Genomic DNA, 22,225 nt, shown 5'->3' with positions numbered 1-22,225 from the left:
AAAGTCACCAAAATTGTATGCGCTTGATAGGATTTGCAACAGGAGCGTGGTCTTGACGAATTTTTGTGGCTGAGAGCGAGCCCTGGACCGAGACCGAGACTACAAGGGATTTGTTCGAAGTGGAAGTCTTGGTTCCAGTCTCGGCCACGAAAGATGATCGAGAATACAAGCCTTAGTTGCTTGACAATAAAACGTCAAAGCAAGATACCGACACTAACAACTTCCCCAAATCTACCTTTATTGACCAAATTTATATAGCCACCCTACAAAAGCCTTGAATTATCAAAAATTGTCTGCGGTCAACAACTTCATAAACAACCTTGAAGTAGAATTAGTCTCACTATCTTTTCTTTCTTTCCTAATTTAGATTGTCTGAAATTTTATCGCAGCAAACTTAATCAAGCAAGATAAGTTTGTTTTTGTCCAACCACAATGTGTACGAGTTTCTTAGCAATTCAGTATAATTTCGAACATCATGGTATCGAGTACGTTCATGAAAATTTTCATCTTGATATTTACGTTATCGTGCGTAAATTGTGCAAACATATTATACCTTCATGGCGTTTTATCGCCATCACATCACTTGTGGAATCGTATTTTAGCAAAGGAACTAGCAAATAGAGGCAATAATGTGACATTTTTATCGGTTGATAAGCCAATTGGTGAAACTCAAAATCTTCATTACATTGTATTTGAGAATGCATATGAGGATTTCCATAAAAATGACGCAAACGGTGCCGAATTTGACTTCATGAAATTCGCTGAGGAGATTAACAATAATAAGATTTTATACGGCACACGAGCACTTACTGACTATGCTCTGCATGTTTGTGACACAATTTACAATACGAAAAGTGGAATGGATATAATTCTGAGCTACCCGGATGACTTTAAATTTGATTTGGTCATTTATGATTTCACATTTGGACCTTGCTTACTTCCACTTATACACAAATTCAATTATCCATCAATAATTGGTGTGACTGCATTCCTCAATCCATCATATACGAACAATATTGTCGGTGGAAACAAGCATCCTGCATATGTGCCACATTTTGTTGCAAATCTACCACAACTTATGACATTTACACAGAGATTTTATAACTTCTTGCTATATACTGTCGAGAAATTGTGAGTATGATGCTTTATTAGTTTATGAATGAATGTAGGTTGCATGTTTACGATGTCAGGTGTCTGTAGAGATTATGAAACACAAATATTTGAGTAATTTAAAACCCGATAAAGTGTTTGTTGACTTCCTAATTTTTGCTGATAAGACTTTACTCTCTTGACTTTGTTGCAATTTATGTCTGTGATTATGCTGAGAGCAAATATTGTCACAAATCATTTGTTTAAATATATACTTTTTTTATTGATATATTACTCTAAATTGGAGAAAATTATCCTTGACTTTGTTACTCTATTATGCATGATGGTTGGTTTATAGTGCTTGCATGATGTCTGGCAATGACTTTTCACTTGGCGTACAACCGTTGAGAAAGACGCAGATCAACAACACAAGAAACTAACAGAAGTAGTCGTTTTGGCAGTTTCAACAGCTTTATTAACGCCCTAAGATTCACAGCGGATCAATAGGAACTGATGAAATGGCTTTAACTTTTAAAAAAATCGTTGATGCAATTAATAAGAGGTCATTCACAAGTGATTCATTTATTAAGATTCAGTTGTATTTAGAGCGGTCTTGACAGGGATGTAGTCAGAATTTCTTGTAGGAGGGGCTTGATCGTTTCTATATGGATCGCAAAAATTTAGAGAAGTTTGCGAATTTATTCATTAAAAGCCATAGCAAGGAACAGTTTAGTAAATATAAAATGTAGAAAGTCGGTCTTTTGACTACTTCAAGTGTGTTACGATGTGGATGATTGTTTTGTGCTAACTCATGGAGAGAAGTTGGACTCACAAATAGAAGCTGTTGATAGAGATATCATGTCATTTCGTATTCGTAATTGGCATACGAAAGCTAGCGATTAAGCCGACTTTAGGAGACGTCTAAGTAAAGTTATGGATCACATTTGATTCGTACGACCAGAGATGTAAGTAAGTAAGTAAGTAAGTAAATAAGTAAGTAAATAAGTAATCGAGATTTTTTAAGTCGACTCGGCTCGACTCGACTTCAAGCTTTGGTTTTGACCCTCTTCCCCTGAATCCACCCCGTATGAATACGTCTTATATGGGACAATTCATATATTTGTTAATTTGACCATTATCATATGTTGATAAGAAGAGTTCAAAAATTTATATTTTGAGCATAACAAAATAAGTATGTGTACAAATTTCTCTGCAAGTGTATTTGATATCAAACATAAAAATTATAAATCGTAAAATACAGCTTTAAATTTTTTTACGTCATGCAGTTGTGATTATAATAATTCAGAGTGTATTGATGACCCCAGAGCTTGAAGTCAAGTCCAGTCGACTTTAGTCGATCAGAAAAGTTTGGAACAGCTGATTTAGCTTCAAGTGGACTCAAGTCGAATAGACTTAAATCATGTCGACTTCGAGCTCTGGATGACCCGAAATATTTTGATTTCTGTGCTGTTTTCGAGTACAAATATAAACATAAGCCGACTGAACTGTACTCTAATTTAAAAAATTTAACATCAAAATCTCATAGCTTCATTAATCAAGAATCATTCTCAGTCAGCATTTAAAGTACATCCGAATGGGTTTGCTAGTGAAAATAATTCTTATTTTGTCAATCACAAGTCATGTCTACAGCAAAAATATTCTGTACCTGCACACTCTTTTGTCACCGTCGCATCATTTTTGGAACAGTGCAATAGCTAAAGAGTTAGCTCATAAAGGACATAATGTGACATTTTTGTCTGTTGATCCACCAAAAGGAAATGTTGAGAATCTTCATTATATATTCCTGGAAGGAGCAAGAGAGGAACTGTATTATGGTGAAAAAATTGACGTGTTTGAATACTCATCAAGGAACAAATTCAATGCTGCAAGGGTTACATCACATTATTGTAGGAGCACATGCAATGCCGTGTATAAATCACGAAATGGTTTTGAAAAAATCCTAAGCTATCCAAATGACTTTGAATTTGATGTTGTGATTCACGATTTCACATGCGGACCATGTCTGTTACCCATTATTCACAAATTCAACCAAACACCGCCAATTATTGGAGTTACACCATTTTTAAATCCACCATATACACATTATAGCATTGGTGGTCATAAATATCCAGCATATATTCCACATTATGTGAAGGATTTTAAACAACCGATGACATTTTGGCAACGATGCTACACTTTAATCCTTTATGTGATTGAGATAATGTAAGTTGAGGTTTTAATGGTTTTATTTTAACTGGAATCGTTAGACTGTTACGGTTTTCATAAGACAATTGCATGATATTGATCGAGAAATTGATCAGGATCTATTCACTTATAGAGTGGAAGTGGCTCGGAAATGGAATGATTTAGTACTTCGGTACATAATTATTGCAACATCGGTCCCACGATCACAGGTTCGAGTCTCGGCATTGGAAATTTTTTAAATACCTCGTTCGAATCATATGTAGAGAAAACGCGCCTCACAGCCTCCCTTGAAGGCTCAATACAATAAGCTGACAATAACATCATCAAATGAGTGGTTCTGATTCCACTATAAACTGTAGGTCTCTTGAGTGCAGAGGTCTGACGCACTTTCACTCGTTAAACAATAATTAGCCGAGAAACGCCCTAGCGCAGATCTGGATCTCAATGATCTGAATAGCTAAAAGCTTTGTTTTCTGTTCATTTATTACATAACGCTCTAAGGTGGGGTTGCGATGCAAAACGGCTTCTCAATTGAAGGTCGGAAATTTGATCTTACTTGATTTACTTACTTACTTCGCTGTCCATACAGTTTCCAAAGTCTCGATCTCGGTCTCGGCATCGTGAACCTTTAGTAAAGTTCATCTTTGATCCATTGTCTCTCTCTGTTGTCGACTAAAACTGGTTCTATCTCTATAAGGTCGACAAATTCGGGAATTCTCAGCCTTTATCTCGGCATCAAGAACACTTATCATCAGCGATCGCAATAAATGATCGATCGTTGGCAGATGCTAGACTTTTGGTTATCGAATGAACTTTACGTAGCAAGAGAACATCATCATTTATTGAGTTACTTAATATTTAAATCAAGCTTAATTGCATTTTGGATGCCCAAATTGTTCAATTTAAGTCTAAATTGAATGTGACAGCACAGTCTCAAGATCAATGACCTTGACGTAATCAACAATGTTGATTCAGTAAATTTAGATATCTTCCCTATCACGTTTTATTAAGCGATAAAAAACGATACGGCACATAAAGTTCTAAAATCATAGTCGTCAGTAATCATTCAGCTGGCGACGAGATGTGTTCGATTGTGAAAAAAATAATTTTTATATTTTTTATTGTCGGTCAAGGTTACTGTGCAAATGTGCTGTATTTCCATGGAGTTTTATCACCGTCACATCACATATGGAATAAAGCATTAGCGAAAGGATTAGCTGATGCTGGACATAATGTAACATTTGTATCGACTGATCCACCGAAAGGAGATGTCAAGAATCTTCATTATATTTTTTTGGAAGAATCATATGAAAATTTGGACGCAATTATGGCATCAAGAGGCGAAAACTTTAGTATAATGGATTACGCAAAGGAATCAGAAAGTAGTAAATTTAATGCAGCTAGAGTTTTGAGTGATTATTGTATTATATCATGTGACGCAATCTTTAATTCCAAAAATGGATTGAAAAAACTTTTAAGCTATCCAAATGACTTCAAGTTTGACATTGTTGTCAATGACTTTACTTGCGGAGCTTGTCTGTTGCCAATTATTCACAAATTCAACTATCCACCAGTCGTTGGAGTTTCGGCATTCTTGAATCCACCTTACACTCATTTTCTAATTGGTGGTAATAAGTATCCAGCATTTGTTCCTCATTATCTGTTAGATTTTAAACCACCGATGACGTTCTTCCAACGATTTTATAACTTTTTGATTTATTCGATAGAAGATCTGTAAGTAATGCATGTGTCTTATTATCAGCAACAACGTGACTTTGTTAGTTTTAAGTGAATGTGTCAGACAGGGGCGTACCTTGATAATTTTGAAGTGGGAGGAAAGTTGAGGTTCAGAATGTTAAAAATTAAAAGAAATTTTGGGATTTTTGTCTCTAGAAGGGATGAGGGGAGGAGGGTTTGACCCCTAATACCCTCCCAGAGCACGCCCCTGACATCAGCTTCCAAAAAATTATTCAATCAGCACTTTACTGAAGCTAAATAAATAATTACTTCTTATTTTCTCTATTCCACAGCTCATTTGAGTTCGAGCTCTATCCAGGATTAGAAAAGACTGTCCGCAAGCATCTAAACTTCAAAGACTTGCCACCACTAAGAGAAATTGAGCAGAAAACCAAACTTCTCCTATTGAATTCCGATCAAGCTATCGATTATCCCGAACCATTGCAACCAAACATGATTCTAGTTGGTGGTCTACAAATTACAGAACCAAAAGAATTGCCTGCTGACTTGAAAAAATTTGTCGAAAGTGGTAAAAAGGGAACTGTATTGATGTCATTGGGAACGAATATACTGTCGAATCTTCTCGGTGATGAAGTTCTTACATCAATTTTAAAAACATTTGAATCACTGCCAGAATATAATTTCATATGGAAATTTGAATCGGAACCACATGAGTTGCCAATTAAGCCAAGCAAAAATGTGATGGTATCGAAGTTCCTACCACAAAATGATTTACTTGCACATAATAATTTAAAGGCATTTGTAACACATGCAGGAGGATTAAGTACACAGGAGAGTTTATGGTATGGAAAACCGATGGTCGGCATACCATTCATTGCCGATCAATATCGTACAATTGAAAAGTCTGTTAACATGGGTGTTGCAATTAAATTGGAAATAGCAAAATTGAATGTCGACATTTTCAGAAAAGCAATTAAGGATGCAATTGAGATTCCAAGTTATACTGAAAATGCACGAAAAATTTCAAAACTTTTCCAAGATAAGCCAAAGAAGCCATTGGAAACAGCAGTTTGGTGGATTGAATATGTCATGAGAAATCCAGATGCTCCAATTTATAAATCACCAACACTTGAATTGGGATTCTTAGCATCCAATAATTATGATATTTATCTTGTCATACTTGCATGTCTTCATATTATTGCATTCTCTATTAGGGCTGCATACTTGAAGATTTTTGGAAAGAAAAGTACAAAGAAAGTTAAGAAAAATTAACGGAAATTACGAATTTAAATTAGGTCAATTAAATTTTATATGAAAATAAATATTTGGAAATTAAAGACGGAATAGCTGAATATAGAGCAATTAAAATTGAAATGTGTAACTTTGTTGCAGCATATCAAAATGTGATTAAATGTGAGGGGTCAAAAAGTGATTGAAAACTAATAAAATTTTGTTGATTATTAATTTCAATATGTAAGAGCGTTGATTTACTTCCGTATTCAATATTACATTCGAATTAGTTTGAAGCTCAGCACTATGGGGCAAAATGAAAAAAAAAGGGACATTCACTTTGTTTTTTGGACTTTTTCGAATTACATCTTGTGGATATTATTTTCTTGTAGTACATATAGCAATAGACTTGCATGCCAAATTTCAGGTCATTTGGTGCTGTTTGGTCGATTCTGGAGCTGTTTAAAGTTGAAAAGTACTGAAAAAACAGATTTTTTACAACCTGTTTGACTCGGGAAATTCCATATTTAATTAAAAGGTTGATTTGAAAAACGGTTTTCGGTTCCTAATTGTACTATATAAGAGCTTTAATTTCATACTATGGAAAGTTTATATATACTGGGTTTTAGTGGCTGTACTTTAGAAAATGTATGAAAATACCAGGAAAAAAAGCTTCAGGCGTCCGGAACTAACATTTTTAGGTCGATTTCCCCCATACGGAGCTATACTAGCTTAAACTACTTACTTTCTAGTTTTTAAAACCGTTAAAACCTTTACAATAAGTACTGGGGAGCGAAAGTTATTGCATTTTAAGTTTTGGACGAATTTTTTTCTCAAAACTAATATTTCTAATATAAATTTGGAAAATATCATTTGGAAAAAGTTTTTTTATGTTTTTGTATGCATTTAGCCATTTAAGAACGATTTGTGAAGAAATTTTTACGAAAAGTTCAAAATTCGCCGAGTTAGAGGTACATATGCTATTTGACGACTTGACCCTTTTTCTCATCACTCAAACTGCTATAACTTTTACATGACTAAATATTTTTCAGTTTTGTTTCTTGTTTAGTGTAGCTTGTTATAATACCTTTCCAACAATATATAATACTTAATAGTTGGAAGTAGTCTTGGTCGTGAAAACGGACCCTGTTTGACTGACCCTTTTCAAAGAAATTTTCAAAAATGTCATTTGCAAAACTACCACTTAGAAATTAAATAATGCAATGTTTTTGTGTTTTTTAGGTCGAAATATGATAGTTTTGAATCTCAAAACACAAAAAATCTCATTTTGTAAACTTTCTGTAACTTTAGGGGCCTTCATAGGTAATACTCAGATAGTCTCTCAATTCTCAGATATGAAACCTTTTTATTAACTTTTTTTGATTGATATTCAATATTTACACTTATTTTGTGCAAAATATATCAATTTTTAAAAGTTTGGGTCGAAAAAAAAGTGATTTTTGATTATTTTGTTAAAAACAGGCTTAGGTAGGCCACATTTAAGGCACTCCAGTAGCCACTATGATTAAGTTCTATACATGTTTGATACATATTTATAAAGGTAATAGTAGTAACTAGTAATAACAGAAAACAGAATGCAAAAATATTGGTTCCAAAAAAAGTTATAGTCATTTGAGTGGCCAAAAAAGTGTTGAGGAGAGCAACCAGCATAGGCAAAAACACGTAAATTCAAAATTTTACGTTTATTTTGACAAAAAACGCAATAATTTGAATTATTACGACATAAAAATAGTTTTTATTCAAAAAAATCAAGAATTTCATTAAAATTTTGAATTTACGTGTTTTTGCCTATGCTGGTTGCTCTCCTCAACACTTTTTTGGCCACTCAAATGACTATAACTTTTTTTAGCACCAATATTTTTGCATTCTGTTTTCTGTTGTTACTAGGTGCTACTATTTCCTTTATAAATATGTATAAAACATGTATAGAACTTAATCATAGTGGCTACTGGAGTGCCTTAAATGTGGCCTACCTTAGCCTGTTTTTAACAAAATAGTCAAAAATCACTTTTTTTCGACCCAAACAAGTAAAAAAGTTTCATATCTGAGAATTGAGACACTACCTGAGTATTAGTGGTGAAGGCCCCTAAAGTTGCAGCAAGTTTACAAAATGAGATTTTTTGAGTTTTGAGATTCATAACTATCATATTTCGACCTAAAAAACACAAAAACATTGCATTATTTAATTTCTAAGTGGTAGTTTTGCAAATGACATTTTTGAAAATTTCTTTGAAAAGGGTCAGTCACAAACAGGGTCCGTTTTCACGACCAAGACTACTTCCAACTATTAAGTATTATATATTGTTGGAAAGGTATTATAACAAGCTACACTAAACAAGAAACAAAACTGAAAAATATTTAGTCATGTAAAAGTTATAGCAGTTTGAGTGATGAGAAAAAGGGTCAAGTCGTCAAATAGCATATGTACCTCTAACTCGGCGAATTTTGAACTTTTCGTAAAAATTTCTTCACAAATCGTTCTTAAATGGCTAAATGCATACAAAAACATAAAAAAACTTTTTCCAAATGATATTTTCCAAATTTATATTAGAAATATTAGTTTTGAGAAAAAAATTCGTCCAAAACTTAAAATGCAATAACTTTCGCTCCCCAGTACTTATTGTAAAGGTTTTAACGGTTTTAAAAACTAGAAAGTAAGTAGTTTAAGCTAGTATAGCTCCGTATGGGGGAAATCGACCTAAAAATGTTAGTTCCGGACGCCTGAAGCTTTTTTTCCTGGTATTTTCATACATTTTCTAAAGTACAGCCACTAAAACCCAGTATATATAAACTTTCCATAGTATGAAATTAAAGCTCTTATATAGTACAATTAGGAACCGAAAACCGTTTTTCAATATCTTTTAATTAAATATGGAATTTCCCGAGTCAAACAGGTTGTAAAAAAATCTGTTTTTTCAGTACTTTTCAACTTTAAACAGCTCCAGAATCGACCAAACAGCACCAAATGACCTGAAATTTGGCATGCAAGTCTATTGCTATATGTACTACAAGAAAATAATATCCACAAGATGTAATTCGAAAAAGTCCAAAAAACAAAGTGAATGTCCCTTTTTAGCGCATTTTTGAAATTTTTTTTCAAAAAGGTAGCTTAATAAGACACAATAAGGCTGTCATTAAAAACTTTTTATCTAGACATCGTAGAGAGCTCGGAATGGTTTTAAAAGATCAGTTCCATAAAGTTATTGGCGCCCCGGGCATTTAAAAGTTTCAAATCAAAGCATAAATACTATAATTAACAATTTTTCGTTTTCATATACAACAACAACAAAAACAACAACACGTTTTTTCATTGTTTTACAGTGTTTTTCAATGTTTGTCGATGTTTTTACAGTGTTTACTGAACAATGTTTGAATTTTTTTTACCGTTATGAGGTTTGAATTATGAAAATCCGTTAAATGATAAAGTTCTTAAATTTGTGGAAGTTTTATATGGATCTTGTGTTTTTGGTCTGGAAGTGACCTGGATCTTACTGGATCTCGTGTTTTTGGTCTGGAAGTGACCTGGATCTTACTGGATCTTGGTTTTAGGTCTGAAAGTGACCTGGATCTTACTGGATCTTGGTTTTTAGGTCTGGAAGTGAACTGGATCTTACCGGATCTTGTGTTTTAGGTCTGGAAGTGAACTGGATCTTACTGGATCTTGTTTTTTAGGTCTAAAATTGACTTATTAATCAATTACTGATCGCTGGGACAAAAATGCACTTAAGTCCCTCGATCAATAACACGAGGACTTTTGTAATTTTTTTTTCATTTTGCCCCATAGTGCTCAGTTAAAGTGCTCCAAAAGAGAGGTGTCTTTATGGAAATATGCAGTGCGGACTCCCAAAGTTCATACAACTCTGATTGTTAATTTCATCGATTTAGTCACGATGCTTAATTCGTATGTTGGCTGTAGCATTGCAGTCTTTGGTACAGGTTGTGTTTCTGTTGATAGGTATACAAGGATATAGTCCCAGAAGTTGGGTTTGTCAACTTAAGAAGTTCGATAAGAATTGATTCAAATTTGCATGGCATTTTTTGCTGCTGGCACTTGTGAAGTATAACATTTCATGCAAATTTTAATCGGTTTTTCACAAATTGTGACGAACTTAGTTTGGCATCGATCTCTGCGAGATGCAATCAATAGATCCAATAGATCCGGTTGTTTTTGCCAAGTGGCAGCCACTTGGCTTTAAGTATACGACCGACTCGTCGCCGTGGTGGCAACATTTCAATTTGTGCCGATTGTGATGGTTGCTCCACGACTTATGGCAGTGTCTTCATACACAGCATATTCCAAATGCTGGGGAACTAGGCAGTATTTGTATGAATTACCGCAATATTGAGCGGTTATTGCATAAAGCTACATATACAGCATTCCCACTTAGTTTTACAGCCTGTGACATTCCCATTGTCAAAGCTTTTATTAAATTAAATTAAAAATAAACAAAAAGTTTCTCTTTTAACAAGATTTTCAGAAATTTTTTAAAATAGATTCAACATCCATTAACAGCAGTGTCCAATTTACCAAGAAAAAATCTTTTTTAATGGCAACCATTATGCCTAACGCTATGCTCGTGTTCTTTTACTTCTTGTTCTTCACGACATTTTATTCTAAAATTCTATGCTCATTATTACATGTAAATAGTGTGTAGCATCTAAAGCAGTGGTGGACAGCCTGTGTGCTGTGGTACACAAATGTGTATCCAAGATATTTTTTTTGGATATGCCACGAACGGAAAGCCGTATGGGGTATTGGTCGAAGTTTATAATCAAGACATGCAGGAACATATAAGGTTGACCATCACTGACCTAAAAGGACCAACAGTAAAATTCGCAATAACATCCAAAAAAAATTTTTTTTGTTCTGTCTTGTTCATCTTGCCGAGAAAAAAGCAAACAAAAGTTGAGGGCAAACACAGAAAAAAAAATAATACAAGACAGCCTCAAAAACATTTTCCATGTTTTACTGTTGAGATTAAATTGAGTTGGGGAAGCAGGGAAGGCAGCACACAGAAAAAAAAAGTTTATCTGATTTAATTCAATTTTTGTGCTCAAGAGATTATCTCAATTAAGGCATTGAAATGATTTTGAGGAAGGTTAGCGCTACTTTTCTTTCTACTTTTTTTTTCTGTGTATGTTTGCATACTTTTGGAAGCGACTGATTAAATTTGCTTAATTAAATTTCTTTCTTTTCTTCATCCTAGCTTCCTTTTTTTCTATTGTTGGTTCATTAAACTTTTAGCAATTTTCATTTTATTTCGTCGAGATTTTTTTTATTTTCGTCTACGATATCGTGTTACTTGCTATTTTATTTGATAGAACATCCTACGCTTATCAATTTGGTTGACAGACTAATGTCAATATCACTCAAATACTCAGAAATTACACGGCATAGAAATTGTTGAAAATCCGGCTTCTAGCCGACTTGACTTTGCAGTCGAAGGCTTAACTCGAAAGCCGGATTACATCATCAGTGTCAAATCGTCCTAAAGCCAAATTTTCAGTTATTTCTACTCTGTGTGCCTTCTGGGATAGTGAAAATTGTGTAATCGATCAAAAATCTGAGCACTAAGCCGACGTGACACTGACTTAGCCTTAGTGTCGAATTCGGTTTAATTGCATCACCATGCATCTCAGATTTAAATCGAATCCGGTTCCAAGGCTAATCCAAAAGCACGCACCAGATTGGCGTGACACTGATTTTGCCTTAGTGACACTGACTTAGCGACACTATGTGTTTTGGATTTAAATTCGAACCCGAATATCTGAACCCTTCGAAGGGTTTTGGAAGGCCTTCCAAAAACGGACACTAGATCGAAGTGAATCTGAATATGGCTTAGTGCCGGTTTCGATTAAATAAGACACTATGCATCACTGATTTCAACCTAATCCGGCACCAAGCCGCCGTGGATCTAACTTAGACTTGGTGTCAAATTTGGTTTGAATAAAACACCTTGCATCCCGGATTTAAACTGAATCCGACACCAGGTCGGTATGAATCTGACTTAGTCTCGTATATGAATTTGGCTTAAATGTGGCACCATGAACTTCGGGTTTAAATCGGCATGTATCTAGCTTTGCCTTTGTACCGAGATGCTAAATCAAAGTCATGTCGTTCAGATGCCGGATTTTGGATTGATTAACAGACTTGTGTTATTCGGGACAGCAATACCGTTAGATTTATGACTGCTTGTAAGTCTCTCGTAACATCCAACCAGCCCCCTTTCACATTTTTTAGACTTAAAGCCACTCCAGAATTAGAGTCAGAGTCAGTATTATTTTCCGGTTTTTCACTAATTGTTTGTTTCTTTTCCTGACATCTAAATATCTGTAGAATACTGCATCATCTGCCATCCAACACAAAAAAGGAGTAGCAACAACAAAAAAATCCTCTTCATTTGAATAAAATTCATATGATAAAAATTTATGACACAATTCTGATTGTACATGACGTGGGGCATATGCAACATAGGACTCTCTTTTTTTGTATCCATATTCATTTCCCATCCACTTTTTCATGTTTTATTTTTCCCGTGGAGTAAGTGAGTCCTTTATGTCAGCAACAGCAGTTACTGTGTTCATTAAAAATTTAAGCATAAAAACGAGAGGAGGAAAATGCATAGCACAGCATTCAGACTATAAACAAAATAACAAAAAGTGGAAGCAAAAAAAAAATTAAAATCACTGTAAGACTCGCGAGGGAGTTGCTTCATCGCTTCAACAGGCAGTAATTTATTGCTCCATAGCCTTTGCCACTGCTACAAGAGGAAACGACGAGGAATAAAAATTTACCGAAATGTACATATGTTTGCGAAATGCCGCGCTCTTTACTCCCACACTTATGTGAGACCTTTTTTGTCAATGATGATGGCACTGATGCTTATGATATGATAAATTAAGATGTTTTAAGTAGTGTGGGAGGAATTTAATTTTTGGCGCAATTTTGTATAAAGGGGAATTATACACGTATATAAATAGCATTGCTCAGGTAGCTGACTGACTGGCTGACTGGAAAACAGGGTGACTAATTGGATGACTGATAAGCTGACTGGCTGACTGGTGAGCTGACTGGCTGACCGGCTGACTGACAATCTGACTAGCTGATTGGCTTTCTGGCAAGATAACTGACTGACTGGTAATATGACCGGCTAGCTGATTGGCTGACTAGCATGAAGACTGGATGACTGGTATGAAGACTGGATGACTGGCCTACTATCAAGCTGATTGGATGACAAACAAAATTTTTTTGAATTCTATAAAAATCAATTATTATTATTATAATTAAAGCATATAAAGCTTAAATTTAGTATTATTGATCAATATTAACACTTTCACAAAGTAGAAATATTGAAAGTTAGACTTACTTTGGTCTTATCCAGAGCTCGAAGTCGATATGGTTGAAGTCGACTTGAGTCGACTCGACTCGACTCAAAAACACTAAACTTCAAGTCGACTCAAGTCGAGTTCATTTTTTTTAGTCGACTTCGAGTCGACTCGAGTCGAGTGTTTTTTTTCAAGTCGACTCGAAGTCGACTCGGAGTCGACTTCAAGTCTCCAAGAAAAATAATTTTTTCTTAACGAAACTCATTTCTATTTGCGTTTGTGAAGTATATATTTACATACAAAAAAATTACCAAATCAAATTTTTCCGAGTTCATTTATTCTTTTTTGATTTTTTTCATGCAAAAAACTTTCAAAAAATAAATAACGAATAGTCATTAATTGATTATCTTGTTTAATTTTAAAACATTATAATAAAAATAACAAATAAAAAATAAATTAAGAGATTTATAAACTTTTTCTAAATTTCTTTCTGTAAAAAGCTGGAGAAATTCCTATTTCATTAATTTTTTGAAAGTATCTTGCATAAAGAATCAGAAAATAATTAAAAATTTGAAAAAAAGTAGATTTTGCAATCTTTTTATATGCAAATATATACTTCACAAGCACAAACAGAAATGAGTTTGATTAAGAAAAAATTATTTTTCTTGGAGAATTGAAGTCGACTCGGAGTCGACTTCGAGTCGACTTGAAAAAAAACACTCGACTCGAGTCGACTCGAAGTCGTCTAAAAAAAATGAACTCGACTTGAGTCGACTCGAAGTCGAGTTCGTTTTTTCTTGTCGACTCGAGTCGACTCGACTCGACTTCGAGCTCTGGTCTTATCGACTCAAAATCGAAACCAAAGAAATATTTTCACTACTATAGTTTATTATCACGTAAAATTGCACAAATTTTACAATTTAAAGTAAATAAATAGTCCGGGTGCATAACTTGAACAATAATCACAGCATAAATTTAGTTATTTCTGAGATAATTAGTGTTTTAAGGTCGGCACAAGTTTATGAGTAGCTTCGATGACATTTCTTGGTTACATGGACGTTGTATAGCGTATACGGAACTTAATTACGGTCGTCAAAGTGGTTTTAATCCAGTTATTACCCAAACACTAACCGTAATTCAACAGTACGACCAGAGAGTAGGAGGTTTTAGACCCATCGTTATTCCTGTAACCCAGATCTTGGACCCATTTGGAGAGGTAACCTTTCACTCAAACCAAGTTCACAATTTCATTTCAGCCTTACCGATCACTATTCCACAAATTCCCCAAATACAAGCGAACTTTCACCACAATACTACTAGTTCCACTACACTAATCCTACTGGATCTGTTTTATAATCAGAGAATCTTACTTGGAATGACTGATCGCTGTGACAAAACTGCTCTTAAGTCACTCAATAAAGTCGAGAACTTGTTTAGAATTTAGAAAATTTCAAACATCGTGGCTTCACATTGTGTATTATGAAATATTTCAAAAGTTGAAAGGTGATGTCACCTCAACTAGTTTAACATAAAATCACAAAGCTAGTGTCATAAGCACCTTATTTTTTCACAAAAACATTTTAATAACATTTCAATCAAACAAACACAGCAGAAACAAAAAAAAAAAAAGTCAAACAAGTTTTTTAACAACATCAAAATTTCTCCCTCGATTTAGCCTGTGAGAAAGCTCCAATTAAGCTTTTCTAACTACAGTAAACTTTCTCGTTCACAACCACTCTTGACACTAGAAATTGTAAAACTTTCTTTCAATTCTTTTTTTTAATTGAAATCACTGCGTCAACATGAGCTCACTTCATTAAGGATTTTTGCTCATTCATCCATTGAGAAAGTTTTTTTTATTCGATAATCGGAATTTAATTTGAAATTACCGTCAACTAATGCAATTGGGATCTCGTTTCAAGTGATTATAATTTCATATAAGAAATTTAATTGAATCCCGAGCAACAGGAATGAAGAAGGCTCTTCCTTGAAGAATTAGACTATGCAGTTGGCATATACCTATCAGGAAATGCAAGAGGAACTCAGAGACCTCGAATCAGAGTCTGCAAAGATAGAGCTAATCATTTTACGTATCTGGCTAGCTGACTACTTAGCTGGCTGTTTCGACTGGTTAGTTAAGCTGGCCGGTTGAGAGGCTGGTTAGTTAACTGGATGACTGGATGACTGAATGACTGGATTAGTGGATGACTGGATGACCGGATGATATGCTGACTGGCTGAATGGAAGACTAGAAGACTGGATGGTTGACCGGATGACCGGTTGACCAGATGATCTGATGACTGGATAACTGGATAACTGGCTGTCTGAATGACTGGCTGGTTGGCTGACTGATTGACTGGCACGTATCACGGCATCGCCATTTCAACCGATGATGGTACTCTAAGACTGCATGAGACTCTCAAACATCTGGAAATCCAACAGCTTAAGCAAGCCGCTGAAGATGAAGAACTTTAATCCGTGCATCAAGTCGGTGCTGCTTTGTGGTTGTGAGACTTGACTTGTGAGACTTGACTTCTTCTTGGATTTCCGGTCCTAATATTGAGAAAGCATATTCGTAACTGTCGAAAAACAACAAAAAATGTGGATATTTGTGAATCGCTGCTATAGACGGAACCTAATGTAATCGGACGGTAATTCAGATGTGTAACTCGGGAAATGATTGTTGACTATGACAAATCTCCAACTTAAGGAAGCAACAAGCGTGAAAAATTGGTAAAATCTTGATGGAAGAAAAGAATAAAATCAAAGACAATGCCTAAATGGGTGAAAAATTCGCCAATGGTTGGGGTTGCAAATAACAATTTTAATTTGACTTTGCTAATGCGTGACGAGGGTCTGAATATTTTTTGCCTATTTGTTGATTTTCTTTTTTATGCTTGCCTTGAAAATGAACATTCAATTTTACTTTTAAAGTTCTTTGAAGAAAAAGAGAAAGAAAAATCCTTTTTTGCATTCTTTTCGTCCTCCGCATTTTCGCTCTATTCAAAAGAACATTTAGAAACAACAAAGAAGAAATAAAAGCTATCAGATGTGATTTAGATTGAACTCGTTTAAGCATTTAATCCTTTTAATGGAAAGGGGTCGGAATTTTTTTTCCTTTTCCTTTCACTTTCTATTGTTTAATCAATTATATCTTTCTCGGATTCTTTAAAATACGAATTGTTTTTAAAGAGATGCTTTTTTGGAAGGCTTGAAACAAGCTTGAAATTTGAGTAATTGAAATGTAAAAAGTGCTGTTGAATTTAAATTTAATTTATTAATGTGACTGATTAGTTTATTACGCATAAATTTCAATGGATCTGAATTTTAAAAATTTTAGGAATGGAGTGATTATTTTAATAATCAGGGTTGCTTACAAAAGTGCTTGTGTCTGATTCTAACAGGCAAAGAGCTTGGTCTCGAGAGCCTACTTACTTTACTGCACTAGTAAGTATGATCACGAACATTGCTCTCCGTTTACTCTGCTCATGAGAGCATGCTATTTGCCTGCTCGGGATGATAGACCATCAATCACAATAAACAGCTATCTAATATATTTCCTGCAAAGTCAGAGGTGCAAACAGTCGGCTTATTCCCAACAATCTGCTTAGATGTTATCTTTCATGTAATTTGACAGTGTATATAATGCTTGAAGAGCCCAGCCTTATGAGCTGGAGGCACTGCGTTTAATAATCTGTTGTATCAAACCCTTTAGGTCTACAGTTTATAGTAGGATCTGAATCGCTTGACCAGCAATTCAACAGTAACTTGATACAATGTCGTGAACATTATGCGAATCTTTGTCATATGGTAAGCAATATCGGTATCTGATGGGAAATGGACCCAAGTGCTCACAAAATATTAATATAGATTTCTGGTCTGTTACCTAACCATTCAATAAGCCAAAGATTTGTCTGTATAATGCTCAATACCCCAGAATCGACACTGCTCAGACATCACATTTTGGCTTTTTTAAAAAAGGACTGTAAAAATGTCTGAGATTTTATATCCCTCATAATTCCTTCAGATTAAGGTATCTTATAAACATGAATGCTGTCCAAAATATTCATAATACTTCATTCATCTCTTCGTAATTCTTATTTACCTGTTTTCCTTTTTGTTCTATTATTTAAAAATTCAATTCCTTCTAGCTATTTACTCATTTCTTTCTATTTCATCTCATATTTTTAGTCATAATATAATATTTGACAGTATGAAATCTAATATGTCGATACGCTTCTGTTAGTAACTGATGACAATAGCTGAATAGACATTGAGAAGTATTAAAGCAGAGGATGATGAATATGCTGACTGACATTAACGGAAATTGAATGAAAGTTTTTTAAGATGTGAAGTTCATGCTAAAAATACCCGACTTGAAATCGTTTTGTTTCCTTTCACTAACTCAATGCCGATGGCTTTATATGAACTTCTTCACTTTCTTTGTGTGCTTTATTTCTACGGCAACAAATGAACTTACTGTTATCGTCATTTCATTCAGAAGCAATTTCATCATCATCAAAGTGCTCGTACGTGTGATAGAAAGTGATGAGATGGCAAATTAAATACGACAATAATAAAGAAAAAGATGAAAAATTTATGCGTAATTTTCCTTTTTTTCTGATGAAGGCGGAAAAAAGACATCAAACATTTAAAAAAGAATATTCTGTTTGTGGCTTTTTCAGTCTCAGCACTTCACATGGAAAATGAAAGATCAGCGATAAGAGAGTGAAGAAGGCTTTCGACAAAGAAATATCGTGTAAGCATTATAATCCGAACAGCACAGCGTGTTTGCTTGGATAAGGCTTTGTTGCCATATTAAGGGTAATGGGAAGGTTGCTCTGACGGCACCGTGAAGGTTGATATCGTTTCGATCAATTTTATAGCAATAAATGCAGTTCGCTTCAATGCTTTATTGCTACTACTACTTTACATTCCCGAGCGACATAAATGAAGAAAGTACCTTCATGGCGTCCATATGGCTGCCAAATTTAGGCTGCTTCCATTTGGTGTCAATAAAAGAGATTTAGCGGACTCTTTAAAGTTCTTTAACGGAGCCTTCTTTATGAGAATATCCGATGAACTTCACGTTTGGTCTCAAGAATTTGTCAAGACCGAGACTTCGGGAAACTTATTTCTTCATATGTGTCTCTCGGGATTCTATCTCAATTCATTTTGCGTTTTTTTCTGTCGATGATCCTTTGAATTTCCAAAAGCCTTCTATTATTGAGCCTTCTTTATTACCATGTGTGAATCTTGAGATCATTACAATAAATTTGTAATGCTGGGCGGAAACGGCTCTTTATATGAAGATAGTTATAAGATAAGAATCGCTAGCCTTTAATAAATTTTAGTTAAGTCTTAGTTTGGCTGCAACATTAATCTAATGGCTTTCTCGCACAAGTATGTAGATTCTTTTAGATAAGGCTTTATAATTCAGGGTCAAATCAAATATGCAGGTAACCAAGGAAAAAACTTCACATAAAAGATTTGACTCTTGGATATTCGTGTCTCAGACTCAGTATTGAAAACAAAACTCGAAGTTATTGAAACTTTATTTTGGTACCTATTAACTTGAGTCTTGGCAATCAAACAAAGACTTTTCAAATTATTTGTTCCAAACGGGAATCGAACCCACGTCCTATGATTTCCGGTACCACTAAGATATCGAGGTTGTTCGATGTGCTTGACAGAATGCCAATTTAAATTAGTAATATCACCCTTGGTTAGAATTCGCATGGGAAACGCCGTCTTAGAGCTCCTACAGCTACTTGATTCTGAACAGTGATGAAAGAATTCAGATTGATGTCAGTTGAATGTTCGGACAGATAAATAGTAATAACTAGGTTGCAGAGCTAGATAGAAAGCATTTTGTTGTAACCTAAGTTCCTCATATCTAGGAACATGGTTACAGTAAGTAAGTTGGCAAGTATTCTGCTTCAAATATCTCTAGACAGTATATAGAACTTTACCCTTGATGCAGCTTTTCTTGGAAATTCCAACAGAAAATACTATTCTGGATCTTTATACTCATTCTATAAGGGATATTCCAAAAAATGGTTTCATTTTGAAAATCAAACAGCAATTCTTCTTCAACTTGTTCGGTTTGAATTTTTTTCAGCCGTTAATTTTTAACCAAAACTTTCAACCAAAAATTATTTTCGATATATTTTTTTCTTTTAAACATACTAATTAACATTTGTGACACTATTAAAGTGATTTAAAGAAGTCAACTATGATTTTAAAGATTTAAATGCAAAGACCTTCTAAGAAAATATTTTGACTCATAACGGCTTTTAAAAATTTAAATGTTGATTTATCTACAAATTTTTTTTCAAAGCGCTGATATTACTCGGTTACACTTTTTTTTGTCAAACATTTTTGCAATTTTAGAGATAAATTAAGCATTTAGATGGAAAGAAAGATGCCTAAAAGCTAATTCAGAACTTGAACTGTCAATTTAAACCATTTAATGACACTTCGAATGCTCAGAACGTGATTAATTTTTACATTAAAGATTGTAGACTCACGATTTTTAATCATTGTGTAACCGAGTAAGATTTTTTTAAATTGAAATAACTATTTAAATAGACAAAATAATCAACTCAAATGTGGTATTATCAATGCTAAACAAGTGGTTAAATCAGTTTTGCTAAGAAAATAGCAAGTTGTAAGCATACTTAGCAAGAAAATACGATTTGGAGAAAAAATTGTAGAAAAATCTTCTCCTGGATCTTCCCATAAGTAATTCCCATCACACAGTTATCAACCTAATAAATAAATTCTATCATTTGCCAGAAATAATTCGCCAAGTACAATACGAAGAAAAAACTTCAAAATGAACCTATCCGCACGCACAAACTGTCAATACAATCAAATAAATTTTTCCTTTCATCCCCACACAACATGCACAACAATGAAAATGTTGTCAGCAGCAATAAACGAGCGAATTTATTGTGAAATTTTTAAGGATAGAAATTGATAAAAGAATTTTTGGCATTCACCACAGAAAAGCATCCAAGAAGAAAATAAATTCATTTTACTTTGAACCGACAATGGAAAGGAAGAAGAAATTCTTTTGTCAGAAACATGACAAGATTCTTATTACAATAAAGATGAAAAATTTTATGACTTGTGTATTGAATACTTATTGGGAAGATGGAAATAAATTTAATTTGTTGGCTTTTTTCGATTGTGATGCGGTTAAGTGGAACTGCTTGAATACTTGAATAGTTTGAGATATTTTTACGTGCTATTGTTAAGTTGCAAATTAAAACCCGAATAATGTATTGATTGAGCATAGTCATGAGCATTTTTATTTAGTTGAGTATGCTCACTGTCTGTTAGGGATAAGGATTTGGGTCGTCCTTATAAATTCTCCGAATGTTTAGATCTACTATAATCTATGTATGGTTTTCAGGAATGGGAATGTTCCTGCTACTGATTCCTCAAATCTTAAAGCAGCCCAAATTCTGGACCAAAGTGTCTCCACACATTGAAATGATGCCAACATGACTGCAATGATACATTATACTTAGAACCAAGTCGCAGTCAATTAGGAAATGTAAGACTAAATCCATGTCTTTTTAAATTTGTTGACTGGTGCTATCCCTATTTTTGGCTGCCGCTTGTCAATTGTTAACACTTAATACATGCTGTTCAATAACATGTTCATTAGGACACAGCTACGTCATCGTATTAACGATAAGACACATAATTGCTCTGACGATACCATGATAGCTAATTTCTAGATTTCAGCCAAGAATCGCATTTAAGTTGCGTAGACCTACATTTTTCGGATGTTCCTTATAGTTCGTCCAAGACTGTAGGCCTGCATTTTTTGTCTGCAGGTCCCTTGTTTTGTCCGAACGCAACTGATTTGGACCTAATTCTTAAAGCGAAAAATGTATTTCGTCGCATTATGCCACTCAGTACTAGTTTTATCAATATCTTCATCCAACAATATCCAGACATCTTCCAGGCGGACCTAAAAACCTAATTTAATTTATCTTCATTAGTTTCGTTTTAAGGCCATAAGTCAAAAGATGTTCAATATGTACTCATTTCAGGCTGAATAAACTATTTGTGCTCTAAAAATATCAATTTATATCTTCTTCCCAAGTGACAAGGACTCGCATAAATCCCTCCTTTATTCATCATCCTTTCCATTTATAAAGCATTTAAAACATTTAAATCAGCACATCTACTTAGAGTTGACATTATAAAAAATTAACAAAAAAGTCATTTAAAATAAGTAAAGTGATGACAAAATGTTAAGTCTATTTCAATTGAAAATCCTTTTATTGTCTCCTCCTTTTTTATTCAGCATTGAATTGAAATGCAACCCTCATTGATGCCATACAAATTCATTTTAAATGAAATTAAATAGGATTTTTGCATCATCATTGTTCAATTCAATTATATTATCCCTTCACATTTTAAGGTTCTACAATTCACATTTATGTCGCCTTGCAGAACAACAGCCTGTCAAATTTCTTGTCTGACTTTGATTATTCAACTGAAATTATCAGCATGCTGATTTTGATGACTAGATTTAAAGAGATTTATGAAAATGTATAAGGGAATGACTATGAATTTTAAAATCCTTTTGCTGATCATTTACTGATAAATCCATTTAATTTCAGTTATGCCGCAT

At 34.1% G+C, this 22,225-nt stretch overlaps 1 protein-coding gene across 2 annotated transcripts; it reads left to right on the top strand.

The window, feature by feature from the left end:
* The first annotated feature begins 476 nt into the window (after nt 1-476).
* Nucleotides 477-6,304, top strand: LOC139097701 (UDP-glucosyltransferase 2-like). Of its 2 annotated transcripts, none has more exons than XM_070649647.1 (2): nt 477-1,131; nt 5,325-6,304. In XM_070649647.1, the coding sequence occupies exons 1-2, from the start codon at nt 494-496 to the stop codon at nt 6,262-6,264; spliced, it is 1,578 nt and encodes a 525-aa protein (XP_070505748.1). In that variant the 5' UTR covers nt 477-493; the 3' UTR covers nt 6,265-6,304. The 2 variants fall into 2 exon arrangements, with proteins under 2 accessions (XP_070505748.1, XP_070505745.1); XM_070649644.1 differs by lacking the exon at nt 477-1,131 and adding an exon at nt 3,807-5,028.
* The last annotated feature ends 15,921 nt before the right edge of the window (nt 6,305-22,225 follow it).

Source organism: Chironomus tepperi, unplaced genomic scaffold, assembly GCF_022539635.2.
Source record: "Chironomus tepperi strain 1889 unplaced genomic scaffold, CSIRO-AGI_Ctep_v1 contig_429, whole genome shotgun sequence".
In the NCBI taxonomy this organism is placed as follows: domain Eukaryota; kingdom Metazoa; phylum Arthropoda; class Insecta; order Diptera; family Chironomidae; genus Chironomus; species Chironomus tepperi.
This window is presented reverse-complemented; position numbering and strand designations above follow the sequence as displayed.

Coding starts and splice junctions, on each gene's coding strand:
- LOC139097701 (XM_070649644.1), top strand. CDS start 4,376: ATGTGTTCGATTGTGAAAAAAATAATTTTTATATTTTTTATTGTCGGT. Junction 5,029..5,324: donor ATTTATTCGATAGAAGATCT/GTAAGTAATGCA, acceptor TCTATTCCACAG/CTCATTTGAGTTCGAGCTCT.